Source organism: Lepisma saccharinum, chromosome 6 (genome assembly GCF_977018435.1).
Source record: "Lepisma saccharinum chromosome 6, izLepSacc3.1, whole genome shotgun sequence".
NCBI lineage: Eukaryota > Metazoa > Arthropoda > Insecta > Zygentoma > Lepismatidae > Lepisma > Lepisma saccharinum.
In genome coordinates this window covers 53,799,324-53,815,101 of record NC_139234.1, presented here as the reverse complement: position 1 = coordinate 53,815,101, position 15,778 = coordinate 53,799,324, and the positions used below count along the sequence as shown (strand labels likewise).

Genomic DNA, 15,778 nt, shown 5'->3' with positions numbered 1-15,778 from the left:
TTCTACACGTTAATGAACAATTTTTTCCACCTCACCCTCATCACGACTAATTATTTCCCGAGTATAAGACGTAGCATAGAAATTACAAAAGGGTCCGTTATTATAAATTCCTGCCTTAATGAATAACGTTGAGTCGTTTACTGTTGATTATGTTATTTGAAGTCATACATGCTGCTGCTGTGAAGAGATAGATGTTGGTTGGTGATGCTGTATTTCGTGCAGTCTTGAACAATTCTGGTCCCATTTTATTTCTCTTTTTTTGTTTTTGTATCACTTAACATTGAAAATATTCTTTCCATTTCCACGTTAGAATGTGGCAATGTTAGCACTATTTTCGCGAGAGTGGAAATGTTTTAAAAAAAGAACTTGCATTGAAAGTTCTTGGTAACCGATAACATTTTCCAAAATTCTGATGGAGATTTGTTTGTTAGTTTTTCTTTCCCTCCTCGCTAAAGTATCCAGATAAACTAATCCATTCATTCCAAACTGAGCTCAAAGAAAGTGCAACTGACTGGCGAGTAAGCTTTGCACAATAAAATGTTACTTTCCAAGATTGAAGAAAGTCCCTATGTTTTGCCTCATTTGGCAAAATCTGTCCCTACGTCCTTATGCGGGCGCAATATAGTGAAAAGCCTCCCCTCCCCTTCCTCCTACGGTTGGCATCACTGCTGACAGGTGTCACATTCGTGCAGTATGAAGCACCCTCTCGCAGCTGACAACTCCCCGATAAGCTGTCGGCGCTCTTGCGACAACTGAGGATAAATTGGCGATGTCTAATCTAACATTAGATGTCAGAATTAGTTGTATTTGGGAGGACACCTTTTCCAGCATCCTTGCGACAAGGTATGTGCTTATTTCAATTGTAATTGTAACTGCAATTGTGAAAAGTGGAAACATTACAAAACAAGCTGTTTCTGTTATGGACTTCCTGTAACGCAATTTGCCGGGACCTGTTGCATGACGGGGTAGCCGACGCTCTCGCGGTAAAAGACTTAAATAACCTCTCTGTAGAAAGAAATAGAATGGTGGTGAGACTCTATGCACTGATCATGCGTCACTCAATGGAAAGCTGATTGGAAGGACTTGACACTCAAAAGGTTATTACCATACTGACACGGAATTTACTCTTAATGTTGTGGACCTCAATATTAATAATAATTTTAATGCCATTTTTCCTGATATACCAGTCAACTTACAGTTCTTAGGTTTTCATGAAACAAGACCTTTCTTTAACAAGTATATTATCAAAACACGTACACACTGAAGAAGAAGAAGAATGTCCACAAAACCCAAAAAGAAAGGAAAATTAACTACACAACATCCCAAAATAATGTTGATATTTAACTAGTAGAATTTGCAACCCAAGTAACATGTACAATACCCAACTTACTACCAGGGGCATACTGATCCTTCAGGGAAGATGCAATTGCCCCTTGGCCCCATTTGAAGTGTTTTAACAGTTGAAATGAAATGTCATTAATAAAATGTAACGCACAACAGGCATGGACAGTGTGGGGCATTTACTTTAGTTATTTAAATAAAAGGAATTGTGGACATCCTTGGAAATATTTTAAATACCACACACAAAAGAAACTACACATTTTTCAGGTGTGAAAAAAGTTAACAGATTAGGTGTGACTGATTTGTGCATTACTGTTAAAATTTACACTTGAGACAATTTCCTAGTGTTTTAAAGTGTAGACTTAACAAAATTTAATCTTCTGTATCTGAAGATTCTGCACTGCTATCATTGGTTCAGTTATCGATTGCATGATGAAATGTTATAAATACAATTGTCTAAGTTCATAGTAAACAAAAAGAGTGGGTCTTTGTATCCAGTGCTTACCACAAAGAATTTCCATTTTGATTTGTGTTATTGGTAACCCACAAGATCTGTTTCTTAAATGGAAGCATATAAGCGATGCTGTCTGAATTTCTGGGATTCTGCAAAATTTCGGAAGCACATACAGAACATTGCAGGGCTCGTGGGTGTGGTTGCTATGCAACTTGTATATAGATATGGAATTTTGCTTAATTTCGATAAATTTACTGACACTGGTAACTGATATGCTACAGATTGTATGTACATTTTGTAGGGTTGTCAATATTCTTACCAATTTCCACAAAAATCTATACTTGAAAATTGTAACACATCAAAATATTAATATACAAGTTATCAATTGCAATTATATCAAAGCCATCTACCAGAGTTTTGCTTTTAAATGTTCAGAAATTCACATGAGAGAATTATTTAGTCGCAAACTTCATTTCTCTCCATTATGCACAATTTCCAGGAAATGTAGACTCCGTGAAAGTTGTTGCAATTTTTGCACACACTCCAAGACATCTGAACATCCTATTTTAGAGCCGGAACATTTTTGGCAATTTTACCAATATGCCAATACAGATGGAGTACTATTTAATAATATTTAAGTAGCTTTATTAGCTGTTTTCAGGAGTCTAAACATTTGTATAATAAATAAATATGTACAGTACACCGATGAGACTGATTGTTAATAGAATATACGAGGGCTAGTCAAAAAAGAATGAGAATGCATTTTTTACTTACGATATACATTAGGCTGAGTCCAGGTTGAGGAGGGTGCGGAACACATTCAATGTTTTGTCGAGCTAGATATTGGCAACAATGTTGGAATCGTGAGGGCGTGCATTATCCTGGTGTAGGCGCCAACCAGATGGATTCAGCTCAGGGCATTTTCAATGGATGTGTTCAGCCAGGGTCTTCAAAACTGTCACGTAATACTGCCCAGTAATCATGGTAATCACTTCATGTTAGTAGACCATTCCACGGTAGTCAAAAAAGGAAATAACCATTATGTTATTCGCCGACTGAACAGCTTTGGTGTCCGAGAACTGTGTTCGCCTGTTTGCTTTCGGGATCGTAGTGGTGAAGCCAACTCTCATCACCAGCTATGATGGAATTCAGGTAGGCCTTGCCATTCTCCGTTACCAGATGCTGAAGCTCCCAACACACCTCCACTCTCACCTGCTTCTGTTCAGGCGTTAGCAATCTCAGCACCCATCTTGCACATTCGCGTTGCATGTGCAAATGATCGTGCAGAATGGTGAACGCACTACCATAGGAAATGTGTAACACGTCCCCAGTTCATCTGTTGTTATTCAGCGATCTTCCCGAACATTGATGGCAGCTGTGTTAACTATGATCTCGTTCACTGCGGTGCCCGGAGTGCTCGGACCAGTTTTGTGGTTGAAACACGGCCCTCCTCAAACTGTTTGAACCACTGAAATGTGATTGATTGTGGAAGGACATCTTCACTGTATGCTTCTGTGGCTGATTTCTGCAAACGGATGCAAAATTTCAAATTTATGCTCCTCATGACCGACTCCATTTTTCATGTGCATACGCGCTTGCAATTTTATCTGCCGATTCCACAAGACACATTCTTCTCATGCAAATTTGTTTCACCACTGCATGTTCACTGTGTGATATAAGAAAAATATTCATTCTCACTCTTTTTTGACTAGCCCTCATATAAACTAAATAATGTATCATGCTGTGTCAAGTGCAGTTCTTGTCTATAATAAATATTGCATTTATTTATGGACGCATGGCGATATTAAAATACATTTTCCACAAATGCATATGAGGTGTTGCAGATAATGAGGACGAACTTGCAGAATATAAGTTGTGGGAATCAAGCAGTTTTCCAAAGATATGTCCTATTATGAAACTCGTGCACTGTTCTAGTCTAAAGCAAATTTCGGAGTATTAGAGGAGAGGCAGATTCCTGTCAGATACTGCATGAGTTCTTACAGTCTTCTTCATATGATACAACAATAAAAGAAAAATCGACCTTTTGTCAAGTTCGCCCCTAATATCTACAATGCCTCACATATCAAAACATTGGCAATAAGGGATCCATGATGTGTTATATGCATGTTTGTGTGAAATATCTAGTGAGATTATTTGCCTAACATCTCAGGCTGTTATGAATTTACGTCTTTGAAGCAAATAACTCCCAAAGCCACCAATCAGAAAGTGAGATGGTGCAGTGATTGGAAGGTGTTTCAAAAATAATATGCTATCATTTTATGTGATGGTTAAACAAGGAATGTAAGAGTAACACGGGTTTTACATTTTTCTTCATTATAAGTTTTATGAAATTATTTTAACGAAGGTAACACACTAGATAACTTCGGTTGACATTTTCTGTGCTGTACTATACTATCAATATTATTCAATGTGTGCAGTGTCATAACACACCATTGCAAGGGATATTTAAGTATCACCTCAGTGGGCATTCCGTGGAGTCTGCTCACAATTACTCTGCCAAATATTCCAGGTTCAAGTCCTGGCCTGGGGTTTGCGAGTGTCCCTTTATACATTTCATCATTTGTCCTTTACAATCAACCGAAAGGTGTAGTAAAAATGACTACAAATACAAATAATATTGTAGAATGCCTTTGAGACATAGAGAAACAATATTAAAGCATAAAAAGAGAATTAGTATATTTATTGGCAAGCATTAAAATATTTCCGTTCTACAGCAACACCAAACAATGAATGAACCTGAACTAATCTCTTTAAGGTACATGTGACCAGATAGCTATTGGATTTTATTCTAGAAAAGAAAACTGTATAGGAGCTTCTTGCCAATTCTGCCATTCCTTGTTAAATATAATGTTACAGGTTTATTGTGCTGGATAATGCATTTAAAATAAACACAAATTGAAAACAAATCCCAATCAGTATATTACATACGAGGGCAAATCAAAAAGTCTTTGCACCTAATTTTTTTCTAGCTTGTTATAAGTGTTATTACAAAAGGGAGATATACGAGCGATGCAGTAGGCTTTTCTTGGAACGGCGCCCTATTGTAACTTCCGATTTCTTCCATGGCACGGCGCTGTTATCATTTGGCAAAGATGGCCGGAGTTCTCAGGAAGTCCACGCCATATGAGCTGTGAAGTGTTATTTGTTTTTTGTGGTGGAAAGGACAAACAGCCGCAGGGAAATGAAGCCAGTGTATGGGGACAAGTGTCGATCAGTGTGAAGTGTGCAGTGGTGGTGCAAGGAGTTTGAAAATGAACGGAAAAATGTGGAGGACAATGAGTGATCGGGCTGACCTCGTTCCTCGCTGACACCGGACAACATTACCCATGTTGATGAAATGGTGAAAGCTGATCGACGTGTTCATCTGAAGGATATTGCCACTGAACATGGCATTTCATATGGTAGTCTTTACGACATTGTTCACGATTCGTTGGGATACCGCAAGGTGTTGTGTCAGTGGGTTCCTAAGCTTCTTGATGATGTTCACAAGGGCAAGCGAATGGTCATACAGCATTACGTCGACGAGGGTGACAATTTCCTGGACCTCATTGTCACTGGCGATGAAACGTGGATACTGCATTACACTCCCGAGTCAAAACAGCAGAGCATGGTGTGGTGTGTCCTTCAGATGAACACGTCGATCAGCTTTCACCATTTCATCAACATGAGTAATGTTGTCCAGTGTCAGCAAGGAACAAGGTCGGCCCGATTACTCATTGTCCTCCACATTTTCCTGTTCATTTTCAAACTCCTTGCACCACCACTGCACACTTCGCACTGATAAACACTTGTCCCCATACACTGGCTCCAATTCCCTGTGGATATCTGTGGCTGTTTGTCCTTTGCACCATAAGAAATGAATAACACTTTGCTGCTCATATGGCGTGGACTTCCTGAGCACTCTGGCCATCTTTGCCAACTGGTAACAGCGCCATGCCATGGAAGAAATTGGAAGTTGCAATAGGGCCGTTCCAAGAAAAGCCTACTGCATCACTTGTATATTTCGCTTCTGTAATAAGCTAGAAAAAAATTAGGCGCAAAGACTTTTTGATTTGCCCTCGTACTATCTGATTTACATTTACTGAGTGCGGTCACTTCAAAACATGTCGAAAAATGTGAACATATGGCCATCCAGTGCCAACTAGTCTAAAAATGAATCATTTTCCAAAGGAAGTGTAAGCTGCTGCTGAAGGTCAGACTAGCAAGCATCTACTGTAATTTTATTATTAATCTAGCCACATTCAAGTGGTAAATTATGCCTAAGGTATGCTAAATCTTTTTTTTTTTTTGTTAAGAGTAAATAAGGCAACATAGATTGACTTCACCATCAAATTGTGAAAAATTATACCAACATACAGATGTACATTATCTATTAATTTTATGTTTTATATTTCTATTGCAGGTTATGCAAATGCAAAAATTTATCAATGTAGCAATGAAACCTGTCCACGACCTGCATGTTATATCTCGGGTGGATCGTCGAAAGATGACACGTTTCCTTGCTTTAGACCTAGTTGTACAGGTCTGTTCACTCTTGTCCGACATGTTTCATTTGTTGACTGCCCTGGGCACGATATTCTCATGGCAACCATGTTGAACGGTGCTGCTGTGATGGATGCTGCATTGTTGCTAATTGGTAAGTGTAATTGTAATGAAGATAATTAATTGGTAGTATTTATGAAACAATCACTTTTACTTTGGTTGGCTAGAGAGTGTTCAACTTATGACCTTGCAATCATTGATTGCAGGTTTGAATCCAAATCTAGACAACAATGTTTCTTTGTAAGTGTGCTGTCGTCTAATCATCATCACTCATTGTCACAATTAACGTAGGAGACAGAAAAGTAACGTAAGAACAATAAATTACTTGGGGCTGCAAGTTTTCTTGAAATAAAATGTCTGGCAACATCATGACACGTAATGTGCTATGGAGTTAGAGATCCCAGCACTTTGAGCCTCACACGATTTGCATTAAGCAAATACAGTACGTCTTTCAGTTGTAGCAGCAGAAAACCACAGAGGAAATTTATTGCTCTACTACAGAGTATAGTATCTATAGAAGATAGTCTACTATAATTTTCTCAAAAATTTGGTTAATTATTTGCTACTGGTTGAGTACAGTTTTAATTGTTCAGAGTTTTATTTGCAGGAAAGGCAGTACATGTATGCAGGAATAAGCTTATTGTCCTTCAAAATAATCGCCTCCAATGGTAATGCACTTCTGAGAATGCGTGTAGAGGTCTCGCATACTTTGGGCGAAGGCAGCCTGTGTGATGCGGTTGAGTTCAGCGTTCACATTGCGTTGGATTTGATTTGATTTTATTGATGATGTTGGCAATGTCCGAAAACCGTTGTCCTTTTAAGTGTTTCTTCAAGCGAGGAAAAAGGAAATAATAATTGGCAGGGACCAGATCTGGTGAATAAGGGGGGGGGGAGGGGGTGATGGAGTACGACAACCCCCTTACGTGCCAAGAACTGTTGCACGGTTATGGCGGTATGGGGACGTGCATTATCGTGCAGCAGATACCAGTTGGAAGCAGAATTTCACGTTGGTACGTTGCTCCATTTCACCCATAACAGCATCGCTGCACTGCACCTTGCTTCCACAACGCGTACACACGCATACACACAAGCTGATTTTTTATTTTAAAATTGCCGTTTGGAAAATTATGCTTGAACATACATGTGGTGGTGTTGTGTTATTGATTACAAGTTTGAAAGTATTCTGAATTTTTTGATTAAGTTCAGCAGGTATGCAAAATTATAAGAAAGTATTGTCATCTTTTCTTTTTTTTTCCTCTGGTACCATCATTCAATTTAGGACTCAGTTTATGTATAAATAGTATGGATAGTAGTAAGACGGTGATTGGTAATTTTAGCAATATAGTACTGGTTAACACATTCCATATGTGCCATGTGCTTAGCCCACCCTTCCCTATACACTCACATTTTGAATGAATGACAGGCTATATTCACACCGTCTCTCTTGTGCATGTGTACTGTAAACACTTCATCCAAAGTTCAAGTGCCAGATAATGCGTGTGTATTGTTTTCTTTGCTGCTGAGTTTTACTTGTACTCATCTCAAATGACATTGTGCAAATTGCTCGCAAGGTTTTCATTTCAAATTTCGAAGTTAGTGACAATTTTGAATCTGGAGAGGAAGTATTTGATATTTTTCATTAATTAGTTCTATATTATATATTGAAAATATGTTTTCAGTAAATTTCATTACAATGTTGTAATATTAAAAAAGAAATGTGAGAAGATTTATATAAATGGAACATGTTACATATCTGTGGAAAGACAATGTCTCTTAGATTTCAGTGGTTAGGTAGATAACAAAAAAAAAAAGTCTACATGGAAAAACATGATATTTTCAGGCCCGTCCGCTACGTGTTAATAGTCCCATCCATAGGTACATTGAGTCAATATAGTTACCTACACTTTACCAATTACAATCTACACATATCTGCAGTTCCATCTTTATTTTTATAAGAAAGTATATTCAGAGTAAATGAAATTATGTACTAGAATATAGTTTTTTAAATGGTATTTACATGTTCTTTAGAATGTACTTAATTTTTTCCTTTAAGCTGGTAATGAATCATGTCCTCAGCCGCAGACTTCTGAACACTTAGCAGCTATTGAGATTATGAAGTTGAAGCATATACTCATCCTTCAAAATAAAATTGACTTGGTCAAAGAAGGACAAGCCAAGGAGCAGTATGAGCAGATCTTGAAGTTTGTGCAAGGTGAGTTCTGTGTGAAATGAATATTCTAGAATCTGAGGAATGAAGAAAAAAGTATCCATAAGGATAATTTAGGTTTGACACTCCTATGTTATATATTAACTAACTCTAGCCTCATTCTGTTACATTCTACCGGAATCGCATGATTGGTCATGGGCCTTTTCTTTAATACTATGTGTTTTTTTATGTGTCCATAATTTTAAATGCTAAATATTTCCTTATTACAAAACCAGGAGCCCTATTTTCTAATCCCGGGTGATTCAGGGTATGTGTTGCTTCATCTGTTTCTTGGGGTCTAAGGGGTGAGCTTTTCTAAGGACCAAATGTCGACCTCACTTCAGTGTAATACACCCTGAACTGCATTGTTGCAGGAGGCTATGGCATCTGACCTCTCATTCTCATCTACATTATTAGCCAAAAGTGGCAAAATGAAGTAAAATAAAGCAAATCAATCATTCATCGGTTTCTTAAATTTGTTAATGATCCTTATCTTCAAGAAAGCGGACAAATTCAAATTATCTGGAAGAGAAAAACAGTAAATAAAAAAGCAAGAGGCCTGACCACTGAGAACTCAGCCACAATTGTACCAAAGAGCTCTGTCAGAAATAAGGTTCCCTGATGGTCTGTTCCAGATATTGAGCTGTTTAGCTGAGATGATCAGAATTTGACTGGTAGGTGGCAGCAGTTTCAAGTCCCTGCAGTTGAGGCTGTGCAGACTAATTGCCAAGTGACACGAGTTGGAAGAACAATTTAGTCTTTCACATGCCACCATCTGGGACATGATTCACCGATTTTAAGGTGCAAAAAAAGTGTGCACCAGAAATTGAATAACTGGTTATGCAGAATTGATACTGATAACTGCTGCCAACTTCCAGTCAAGGTCTGAACTTCATCTCAGCCAAGAAGCAGCTCAATGTCTGGAATAGAACTTTAGATGATTAGTGAACCTTACTTTCTAACTTCCTCTCATAATATATTCCTACAGGAGAAATTAACTTAGACTTTTTATGTGCAGAAAATTGTTTCAAACATATAATATAAATTGTGCATCTTTAACAGAATTATATTTGTGAGCATTTACTGAAACCTCATCTCCCAAATTTTTAGGAACAGTTGCAGAAGGTGCCCCTGTTGTTCCAATATCTGCCCAGCTGAAATACAATATTGAAGTCATTTGTGAGTATATTGTGAAGAAGATCCCTGTTCCACTTAGAGACTTCACCTCCCAGCCCCGCTTGATTGTGATCAGATCCTTTGATGTGAATAAGCCAGGATGTGAAGTTGATGATTTGAAGGGTGGAGTTGCAGGTGGCAGTATTTTGAAAGGTGTCTTGAAGGTAAAGTATTATTTTTTATGTGTGTATAGCAATTAATAATTTGGTCAGTTTGTTTGCTTTTTGTATGTGTGTTTTTTTGTGTTTTTAGGGCTTAACCAATACCAATGCTTGAAAATTGCAATAATTAAAAGTTGTTCAAAATATTGATTAGTTTTTGTCTATAAGTATTCCACTTTAATTTGCAGCAGTATCAGCTCAGCCTGAAAAAAAATATATTGCTCAGTTAAGTCTGTAAAATTTCCTTTTGACTAGTTTCCACCTGTGTAATCATTACCTTATTGACATCAACAATACTTTTTATCCCCACATTAAAATATGAGAACTTAGTGCCTTGTGTAAGTTATGCTGTGTAATAACATGAACACCTATCTTGCAGGTTGGCATGGAGATAGAAGTTAGGCCAGGCCTTGTGTCAAAGGACCAAGAAGGGAAGCTGACATGCAAGCCTATATTCTCTCGCATTGTCTCTTTGTACACTGAGCAGAACGAACTTCAGTTTGCAGTTCCAGGTGGTCTCATAGGTAAATATTGTGCATATTTTCAGTAAAAACAAGTTTCCTATTTATTTTTTATTCATTTATTTTCACCAAATAACCATGTCTTTGACAAGAACAATGAATGATTTCAAAATGTAACAATGGATAGGAGAAGAATAGATCAAGAAAGACATAAAACAAGTACATTATTGCCACACAAGAAGTTCAGAATTTTGTCAGCAGATGCACCTCAAATACTGGCCATACAACCAAATGAAGTGGCACCTCGGAAAGGATTTTTGGTTGCACCTGGCTACCCTGGTTTGACTTGATCATCCTCCATTTCAGCTGCCAGCTGTTCTATATTGTATAAGTTCTCTTGTTCAGCAACATAATCTAAGAAGTGTTCAACAAAATTGACACTCCAATGTGCAATTGGAAGACAAAATTATTATTCATTAATTTTTTAATGTGGTCAAAGAAAATATGTACTCGAACTAATGTGTTTCAAACTTGTGCACTAGAAAGTCTTCCAACTTTGAACCAGGTGGCTACTTACTAGGAATTGCTTGAATTCGGGGAATTATGTGTGAATTTTTCTCCGTAGATGTGAAAAATTACAACTTTATTAATCCAAATCCCATTGAATTTATACAGATTTATAAATGTCCTGAGGCAAGTTTTTTCACAGTTTAGATTTTTTTCTTATCGAGGAAGGAAATGAAAGCATGGAAAGTAAAACAGAATTCTCTCAGTCCATTTTCTATTTTAGTGTTCGTTGCAGAACAATTTAACAGACAAATGATTATCGCAAGACAAGATATCTTGAAGTTGGTCAGGTAAATTTGAGTTTGAAATTCTTTTACAAGTAACAATTTTCTGTAGATTAGTATATACCGAAACATGTTTGTAGATTGCCAGGTTCAAGAAATGGCTTTCTTAATTGTAGGTCATAAAGCTGTTGCTATGCCGATCAAGAGTGAATGACATCACACCTATTGAATGAGACACCTATTATTTCTCCTCCAACAAATACCACTGATATGCATCCCATGTGATGGGAGGTACATGCTCGAATTCCGCCAGAACGGCACTGCTTTTCTTGGTGTCAGAACATTACATTGCAAAGTAAAATATCGTAGGAAATGGCCTTTAAACTTTTATATGTGGTTTTGCTCATTCCTTCTTCACTTTTTCTAAAAAAAAAAAAAAAAAACCTTCAAAGTATATACTTTTTCCGTGATTAATGTAACAGCCACATTCAGAACCCTCAAACTAGCAGTTGGCAGCACAATATTTCTTCCATTAAGACATTTGCACACTCCATATCATATTATTTAGCCAGTTATACATTTTTCTTTCATCCAAAGTACCATAAAAATCGGAACATTCCTTCATTTTGTGATGAGCTTATTTCAACCGCATTGCACATTAGTGTCACCATCTTGAATGGAATACTGTTTCCGTATTCAGAAACTGCAGAATTTAAGGTTTACATACTTCTAAACTAGTCTTGTACTTGTAGATTTGTAGAAATTGAAAGAAACCTAGTTTATCTATTTATGTGTATCTGTTTTTCTTGTTTAGGTGTTGGAACCAAAATAGAACCCACCCTTTGTAGAGCTGATCGATTGGTTGGTCAGGTTTTAGGAGCTGTTGGAGCCTTGCCTAAAATCTTCATCGAACTAGAAATTTCCTATTATTTATTGAAGCGATTGCTGGGAGTGAGAACTGAAGGAGACAAGAAAGGGGCAAAGGTAACATGCAAAATTCTTTCTTTCCATTTCCACATGAAATGTAATAGATTCATTGTCTTTCATTTTGCACAAACAGCTTACATGCATATGGCAGGTAGAAACTTCTGCAGCCTAGCTGCAATCAGTGCTTGTTACAGATGTCTCCACTCCACACACAAGAAAAGAGAAGAAATAGCTAAAATATTTTCCAGACAATCTGCATTAACATTTATAAATACCATATTTATGCATGTATAAAGTGCACCCTGCTTTTTGATGGCGAAAAGCAACAAACAGTTATATCTTGTATGTATGGCCATAAAAACCCTAACCACTGATATTATGAACGTCTGCAAGTGGTCTACGAGTAAATGCTGAGAAAACTAAATGTATTTTAAATGGCTCACGGCAACTCATTTCAACAACAGAAAAGTCCTCCATCCATGACATTCTTGTCGCTGGAAAACGTATTTCATTATCACTTTTAACCAAAGACTTGGAAATTGTTGTGGACGAAAACCTTACTTGGAGTGACCATGTGAAGGCCATGTGCAAAAAAAATCCTACGTAGTATTACACACACTATACCGCCTTAAAAACATTTTACCACAATAGGTAAAGAAAACACTCTTGGAGTTGCTAGTTCTGTCACAAATAGACTACTGTGACTTGACATATATTGACCTCAATGGTGACCTAGCAAGACGTCTACATCGAATACAAAATGCATGTATGCACTGTATTTACAATATCAAACACTTTGACCACCTTACACTGGCTTTCAAAGACCTAGGCTGGTTTGACCTTTCCACTCGCTGCCGCTTCCACACACTTGCAGCTCTCTACAAAATAGTAAACTCACTATCCCTTCTACCTACTTTCTTGATTTCAACCCCTAGGTGCAGCACACATCTTTGTCACTTGTTCCCGAGACAACCCTGTTGACCATACCCTCCCACAAGACAATGTTTTACGGAAGTGTGGAACGATCTCCCAAATTAAGAAATCGTCATCTGGAGTGAAGTTAGCAGTACTGAAAACAGGAAAATAAAATAACATGAAACCTTTCGTGTAAACTTGCTGGAACAACACCCACTCACTTTTTCTGTAATTTGAGTATGTTTGTTATGTTTGTGTTTTACGTGTATTTTTTTTTACTTTTCTTACAGTGTGTGTATATTTTTCTTGTGTTTTTCTATTCTTTTTTCTTCTTTTTTTGGTATTTTAATGTTTTTATATACAAACAGTTAGTTGTTACAATCAACTTATAAAATGTAATGTAGATATGGTTAAGTGGAAGAAAAGGCTTGTGCCTTAACTTCGCCATCCAAAACAATAAATAAATAAATAAATTTACTTCGCCATCCAAAACAATAAATAAATAAATAAATTTACTTCGCCATCCAAAACAAGAAATATTTAAATAAATACAATTCAGGTTCAGGAAATGACTTAGTTGTAGATTGTAAAGATAATGTTATGCTGATCAAGAGAGAATGACATCATACCTATTCAATGAGTCACCAACCCATGCCACCTCCTCCCTTCGCCCTCCACTGTGTTTAGCATCCTAATGCTTTCACTTCTGTAACCATCTTTTTTATTCTGTAGTAGAAGAAGAGATCAAAATTACTTTTATGTATTTGCAGTGGGTCAGGAAGATATTTTCTATTATTTCTTGCCCGACAAATACCACTGATGTGCATCCTGTGTGACAGGAGATACATGCTCGAATTCTACAAGAATGGTGCTGCTTGTCACGATGCCTCAAAATGCTCTCACATGCATAAAGCATGCAGCTCTTTTAATGAAACTAATTGTTACATCTTGATTTCAGGTTCAAAAGTTGTCCAAACATGAAGTTCTGCTGGTAAATATTGGTTCTTTGTCTACTGGTGGCAGAGTTCTTGCATCCAAGGCTGACTTGGCAAAGATAAGCCTCACCAATCCAGTCTGCACAGAGGTCAGGGAAAAAATAGCCCTGAGTCGCAGAGTAGAGAAACATTGGAGGTACGTAACATATAAATGCTGGCTGGTTCTGACCAGCAGCACATGATTATAATTTTCTGGTCATTTCTCTGGAACAACTCTTGGTATTTCATTTCTGTTGTATCTTCCTTTCTTTTTTATTTATGTATGGAGATATGAAATACTTAATTTCAGTACACTATGAATATCATAGGTTTTTTATGTAAAAGCACTCACTTCAGGGGGAAATAGTGTGTAGAATTCAAAATTTTCAGTCACGAAATTCTGAATATTTCCTGTCCCGAAGTCAGGAAATTATCCTGTACCAATCCCATCCCACACACCCCTAATATAAAGTTCATAGCTACAATAGCAGTGAAGCAGAACAGAACTTGACACATATATTTTCACAAGTGTAGTTCTACATCATCATACTAAAACTGAAATTCTATAGAAGGGAGTTACCCCTTATTTAAGTCAGATATAAGTTTCATGTACAGAACTGCGATTATGATGTATGAAAATTTTCATTCCCTGAAAATTGTATTTGTATAATTGGTAATGGGCTTTATTCATGATACCATCACCAGTTAAACTACTGTAAATACATATTTGTAATTGATCCACACTGAGGTACTTTTCACACCCAAGTGACGACACTTGAAATCTAGCAATATGAACATCCATACTGGAGTGGTGCAGTATTCTGTTTGTATCATCTGTCATTTTGTATTAATTGAACCCAGGCAGTTTTTCCTGTAGCATTCAACATGATGTCTAGTTCTGTTTCTACACTGGAGAAAATGTGTAGAAAAAGTCTGTCACCTTGTAATCCAGGAGTTCCAAGTTCAATCCTTGGTGGAGGCACAGTGGTTTGGATCCCCACTCTAAACTGTAGGTCCAGTCCTGATTAGCATATCTCACCATAAAATGGACTTGAAACAAACATTCTGTTGGCCTGAAAGTCATACACTGAGTCATTCAAACTACATTCAGTGGTTGCCCGTGGTGTGAGAGGTGGTAAGCAACTTATCAGAAATTAATCAATCAATATCAAATGAATGTTTCCCACCATAGAAGGGTGGCATGTGTTTATTGTTATTCCAGAGTGAAATCTCCCTTGGGATAAAGGAAATGTCGACTTTTTTTTTTCAGGTTGATTGGTTGGGGTCAAATAAGAGGAGGAGAAACCATCGAGCCCGTCGTTGAACATAAACATAAATGATGGCACTTGCATGGAAGAGAAGAGTAAAGTACGTATATCTGATTGGAAGGACTTGTTGGTATGAGAATAATGTTTTGTTATATTTTATGTGGAATTTGTCACAAGGGATTTTTGAAATAAAATATCCTTATCTGATTCTGTTCATTTTTTTATCCCTTTACCTCCAGGTAGTGTTCTGAACTAATAGTTACAAGTCACAAAATGTTATTAATTTTTAATCCAGTATCTAAAAGAATTCATCGGGTTACTATTTTCAGTGACTGCTTATGATCGGGAATTTGCATGTTAGCATGAAACGTTAATTGGACAATATGTTAACTTCCTTTATGATTTTATGGTCATGTTCTTCTTAAAGGTTCGCATAACCACTTTTTATAGATGCAAAATAATCTAACACAGTTGTTTTTAGTGGTTAATATTTTATTTTATCTGCGACGTTTCGTTCTGATTTCCCAGAACTTTCTCAAGC

General features: G+C 37.1%; 1 protein-coding gene across 1 annotated transcript in view; it reads left to right on the top strand.

Annotated features, from left to right (window-relative positions):
* Nucleotides 1-15,444, top strand: part of LOC145988763 (eukaryotic translation initiation factor 2 subunit 3, Y-linked-like) — a 47,945-nt gene extending 32,501 nt beyond the window's left edge. Inside the window, exons 4-10 of the mRNA XM_083123930.1 lie at nt 6,219-6,452; nt 8,412-8,570; nt 9,675-9,904; nt 10,281-10,425; nt 11,968-12,137; nt 13,954-14,126; nt 15,240-15,444. Coding sequence (XP_082980056.1) covers nt 6,219-6,452; nt 8,412-8,570; nt 9,675-9,904; nt 10,281-10,425; nt 11,968-12,137; nt 13,954-14,126; nt 15,240-15,309 — 1,181 coding nt within the window. The 3' untranslated portion in view covers nt 15,310-15,444. The remainder of the gene's footprint in view (nt 1-6,218; nt 6,453-8,411; nt 8,571-9,674; nt 9,905-10,280; nt 10,426-11,967; nt 12,138-13,953; nt 14,127-15,239) is intronic.
* Nucleotides 15,445-15,778: the final 334 nt, after the last annotated feature.